The 6,031-nt window shown below is 40.2% G+C and overlaps 1 protein-coding gene across 1 annotated transcript; it reads right to left on the bottom strand.

Moving 5' to 3' along the window:
* Positions 1 to 207: 207 nt before the first annotated feature.
* LOC117297958 (G-protein coupled receptor moody-like) lies at positions 208 to 1,685 on the bottom strand. The gene has a single exon (XM_033781157.1). It carries the CDS (start codon positions 1,589 to 1,591, stop codon positions 455 to 457), a length of 1,137 nt encoding a protein of 378 aa, XP_033637048.1. The 5' UTR covers positions 1,592 to 1,685; the 3' UTR covers positions 208 to 454.
* Positions 1,686 to 6,031: the final 4,346 nt, after the last annotated feature.

Below are 6,031 nucleotides of genomic sequence, written 5' to 3'. Positions count from 1 at the left end.
TGGTGTGTATGCAAGGGCATATAAGAGGAAACTCGTTGGGTAAGGGGTGGGCGGGCGGGGGGCAGATGTGACGATTTGCCCCAATTGTATCACTTGATAACGATAATACCAATTTCTAGTGCCGTGTGAAAAGTACGTTTTTATGTTATTTTCCCATCTTCATGCTTTGCCCAAATTTCCCTGACTGTTTTTGCCCATTTTGGCAGGGCAGTTTCCCCCCCCCCCCCCCCGCCCGCACCGGTTCGGTCGTTCACCTATGTCTGTGCGAACAACATTACATCTTATTCTTGGATGAGAATTAACAAGTCATTCTAAAACTAATTTTTCTTACTTAGGCTACTTATAAAATTCAAGCATAAATGCAATAGTATTTTTAAAAAATTGCAAAATAGTTAGAATGCATCTCAACGGGAAAAAGCAATTAGATGAAAATAGGCTTAACTTTACTCATTGATCAGCCGTCTTGACCCAGTTTATTCTTGAGATATTGAAGAGCTTTGGATGGCTGTGGTATTTCAGACCACCTGCATTTTATCATAGGTCGAAGTACCTTCATAAACTGCGGGTGGTTAGCAGTATAGATGATGGGGTTGATACAACTGTTGCATAGGAGGATTGTAGCACCGTACAGCGCAAACTTCTTGCTGCTTGGTATGAAGAGGGAGATGAAGTAGGGCGAGATACAGAGCGAGAAGGCACAGAAGGTCAAGAAGAGATTCTTGGTGATCTGAAGCTGCTGGCGGCTGAACTTGTTTTTCTCTAGCACTGCCGGTACATCTGAGCCAGACGTTGGCATCGACACCACGCTGGACTGGCTAGCTTGGCTTGCATCAAATGGCCTGGAGGAGCTGTTGCTTTTCTTGTATACCCGCTTCTTAAAGTGACGCCTAACGTGGATGTAGATGATAAGGTAGCTGATGATAACTGTTAGCATTGGAACAGGGAAGAACCCAATGGTCTGGATGAGGTTGTATTCGTCTGCTTTGGGGTGCAGGTCTTGGTCCGTACATGTGTCGTCCCTGAGGTCATGTCCTAAGCTGCCGATACCGATGGCAATGGGGAATAAGATGACGAAGAATGAGAGAAGCCAGGAGAGGGTGACGATGATGGCCATCTTAAAGGGTGTGAAGAGCCTTGAGTAGAGGCCCGGGCGGGTAATCCTGACCAGGCGGTTGACAGAGATCAGGGCCAGGTTGTAGAGGCTAGCACCCAGACCAGTGTGCCACATAAATGCTGCTACCTGGCATGGGATTAGACTTGGTAGGGGCCAGGTGCCGTCACTCAACAGTGCTACAGCATTCCAAGGGAGAGACAGTGAGGTCCATAGATCGGCCACGCTAAGATTGACCACTAAGACATTGGTCATTGTTCGGACACTCTTACTCAGGACCACCGACAGAATCACCAGCAAGTTTCCAATGATACCTAGCACTGCGATCAAGATCCACAAGCAGGCAATGGTCACTATAACACCATAAGGGTGGAGTCCCACAGCTTCTGTTGTCTCACTACTTGTACCCGTCGTCAAAGAAGTAAAGTTTTCATCAAAGTCTTCCATTGAAGGAATTGTTGAATTGAACTGGATAGCCATTGTCACTAAGTCTTTCGGTTTGCTGTTTTCGTCTGGTAGTAAAGGCTCCCAAAATATTCGTCTGTCAGGGTCTGTGGCCAGTTGAACAACTAAAGTATCCTGCTACCGGAACTTTTTGGTAAAAATATAAAAAATTTGCCACAGTCTGTTCTCACGGAAATAATCCAAGGAACAATGGTTTTACAGGAAGTGTGTTATACAAAATAGTTGATCAATCATGAGAGAAGGTATCGAAAGGGCTTGGTTTCGTTTTTGTATTTTCGTATCGAAGGAATTCTGAACTGCAATTCGTGGAATAGAAAATAAAAGGGATTTTTAAGATGCAAGATGTTTATGTTTTGTTAACCCGACGGCCCTACAAGTTCAAGAGCCAATTAATAAATTTTCCTTTACTGTAAAAAGCTTTGTGACTTATAGGTGTTAGTTGTGTATTTTTGTTATATTTAACAGTTTGCACTGTAGGCTTTGCATCGGGGACAAAGAATATTCATTTCGGATTTAGCTATAGGTCTATGGTGTTACCCATAAACGATGAGTGTTAGCACTGTATACTCGGTACATTCCAGAGTCCTGTACCCATAAACGATGAGTGTTAGCACTGTATACTCGGTACATTCCAGAGTCCTGTACCCATAAACGATGAGTGTTAGCACTGTATACTCGGTACATTCCAGAGTCCTGTACCCATAAACGATGAGTGTTAGCACTGTATACTCGGTACATTCCAGAGTCCTGTACCCATAAACGATGAGTGTTAGCACTGTATACTCGGTACATTCCAGAGTCCTGTACCCATAAACGATGAGTGTTAGCACTGTATACTCGGTACATTCCAGAGTCCTGTACCCATAAACGATGAGTGTTAGCACTGTATACTCGGTACATTCCAGAGTCCTGTACCCATAAACGATGAGTGTTAGCACTGTATACTCGGTACATTCCAGAGTCCTGTACCCATAAACGATGAGTGTTAGCACTGTATACTCGGTACATTCCAGAGTCCTGTACCCATAAACGATGAGTGTTAGCACTGTATACTCGGTACATTCCAGAGTCCTGTACCCATAAACGATGAGTATTAGCACTGTATACTCGGTACATTCCAGAGTCCTGTACCCATAAACGATGAGTGTTAGCACTGTATACTCGGTACATTCCAGAGTCCTGTACCCATAAACGATGAGTGTTAGCACTGTATACTCGGTACATTCCAGAGTTGTGTGAACAAAAAACACATGCATAGAGTCGGGTGGGATTCGCACCCGTTTTCGGTTGGTATGGTCAACACACAAGCTGTATATGCATAATTTTCTGTCTAACCTGCGAAATACGCCTAACTTAAGATATGAAATTTAGTTTATATTGAGAACTTAGTATCCTTTTTTATCCTCCTCAGCCCATGTTAATTTCCCACTGGGAGACCGAATCTACGGCGGACAGAATTTCCCGGGCACCGGCCCAACCTGTTCCGCGCTATTTTACGGCGGATATGCTTGAATCAAGTCTAGACAATTGTCCATCTTTACCTGTGCAGACGACCCGCAAGCAAGTAGCTGCACCTCGGACCAATCAAAGCACATACAGAATGCCTACGTCACTGCACGTTTATCCAATGAAATTATTGTATCCAATGAAATCGCTGGTTCTAAAAATCAAGTACATGTCTTGCGTATAAAAGACAGGAAACCAGTCTACGTGACCCCCCCCCCCCCCCATGCAAATACAACCCCACCTCCGCCCTCCGCACAAAAAGCCCCCAAAGTTTCACGGACAACATTTTCGCGACCGTAGAACTTTAAACTCCTTCCGCGCACCGGTGAAAGTAGTGCGCCTTTGATGTGTAAAAATTTGAAAACAAAGAACAAACACAATGAAGTTTTTCTTCTAATAATTATTTGGGTTACTTTTCAAGAAAAACATCTTCCATTTTATTTTGAAAGTATTTTTGTTTAGATTTTTCAAAAAGTAAACGCCTCGCGTAGAAATTTAATCATGAGTAAACGGTCCGCCAAAGCAATTTGTTCGTCTTTCATTCGGTGTAATTAGCACACGTCAGAACGGATGTAACCTTGCGACTCCTTGGATTTTCGCCGTCCTAATTTACGAAAACTTTTCACAATTTTGCAAAATTTTGTCAAGCCATGGACTAAAGTGGACACCTTAAATTGTATAGACCAAATGTAAATTGTCTGAAGCTGGAACTGGACGAGCAAAAAGGCTGAATTTTAGAAGTGAAACTTGTTGCACCATTTCACCTTTCGCCCGTGTGTCGTCCGCCAAACGCTGCCGTGCTGCTGTGCAACAACACTTGCTGTTATTCGAGGAGTTGAGACCGTACAGCTACGAGCAAAGTCACTGGCGGTTGCTTGACGGCAAAGGTTGTGCTGAAACTTGGAACAAGGTTTGTGCAAAAAGAGATACAGTTTTACTCCAATAAGAATGAGGAAGACATGGTCAAGCCTGACCAGGAGGGGGTAAGTCAACACTAAAACGTTTTTTTTTAGAACCACCAGCAGCACTCAGTAAGGCAGAAAACTCTCATGAACATAGAGCGATATTGTTTCAACGTTTTTAATTGTAAGTCTTAGGCCACAAACAATTTATGTTTAGCTCTCCGTTGAAAACCATAGTTTATTTTGTCAAAACACCCTTTAAAATGTGTACATGTGAACACAGATTCACATGCAAATTCCTATCAAACTGTGTTTTCATTCATGCTCATACATGTCATGTGGGTAAAATGAAAACAAAAATGAAACAATATTAACAAAATCATGCTCGTGAAAAGAAATTGCAAATAGTTGCAAAAAAACACCAAACGAAAATTCTTTGTGACGATGAAAATGATTGGTACTAATCTGCAAGGTTTTGCAGCAAAAGTTACTGGACGAACTACCAATTAAAACTTATTTTGTGTCAAATAGGAGGGCAATATAAATGCAATTAGACAGGTTACTAAAGATATTTTACCAGATAATTAAATAAGGATGATGTTTTAAATAAGGATGATGTATTTTGAAAATTGTGTTGATATTTCAATGCCATTATTATACGATGTATATTTTGCACATTCATGTGTGCATCATTGTGCTTAATATTAATATAAATTTGGTCATGTTAGAATTTAAACATTGTAAACAAAAGTTGTAGCCCTATAATATAGCCTATTTGGAATGTGGTATACATACTCCGCTATTGTTGAACTCGCATTGCACACACCTGTTCACGCACGAACTGCACAAAGGAAAGGTCGTGACCAGCAAACGCAACCATCGCTCCGAAATGTCATTCATTGGATCTCCAAAAGAAATAGTAATACAATTTTCAAAGGAGATAAAATGGAAGAAAACTGCACTGATCTTCAACGCTCTGAACCGGATTATGGGTTCTATTGAATTGCAAAAACTTCTTGAAATGACTTTGGGAGAAAGCTGACGTTATAACAGTTTAGTTTGTTTACACGCAATGCGGTGCAAAGGCAAAACTCAACACCAACATTACTGACCCAAACAATCCACCACACGAACATTAAATTATGTACTAGACTTTAAATATAAACAAATTTTTTAACAACTGACACCATTTGAATAAAGTAGCCCAATAAGTTTTTTTTTTATTACTCAAGTTCCAAGTAGTATAGAGTAAATGATTGAAATAACAAATTGGATGAACGTGTACCTCCTGGAGAGGGAATGCATGTTTGCTAAAAGAAGATTTTTGTAGTAAATTAAATTTCATCATTCTTAGGCTTATACAGTTTTAGTATAGAGTGATTGAATGATTAAGATAACAAATTGAATGAAAGTGTACCTCCTGGAGAGGGAATGAATGTTTGCTAAAAGAAGATTTTTGTAGTAAATTAAATTTCATCATTCTTAGGCTTATACAGTTTTAGTATAGAGTGATTGAATGATTGAGATAATAAATTGGATGAAAGTGTACCTCCTGGAGAGGGAATGAATGTTTGCTAAATGAGTCGATACACTATTTATTATGAAGTAAAACAACTGAACACAAATTACTTAGAAGTAAAGTTATGAAGTAAATTATATTAAAACAATTTAGCCTGACATTGCTTAGTCTTATTTACTAAGAAAAATATAGTTTCTCTTCTCTGCTGCCTTTCGTGGATTTTAAGTATTGTTGATGGTCTGCCATTGATGTCTTGAGGTCATGACGACTGAGATGTAATTTTCGTCCTCTGTGCTTTGTCTTTATCAAAATAACATTCTTCTTGTGTTGACTATTTCATTGAAATGTCTTCATGTGTGTATTTGCCACCATCTACTCTATTTTTTGAAGGAGATTTGGGTGCCTGCCATTGATGTCTTGAGGTCATGAAGACCCAGTTGTTATTTTCTCTGTCTGCTTTTTGTCCCAATCAACATAACACTCTTCTTGTGTAGACTATTACATTGAAATGTCTCCATGTGTGTATTT

Source organism: Asterias rubens, chromosome 12 (assembly GCF_902459465.1).
Source record: "Asterias rubens chromosome 12, eAstRub1.3, whole genome shotgun sequence".
NCBI lineage: Eukaryota > Metazoa > Echinodermata > Asteroidea > Forcipulatida > Asteriidae > Asterias > Asterias rubens.
Note: the sequence above shows the minus strand (reverse complement) of the source record. Positions and strands in the feature narration are given on the sequence as shown.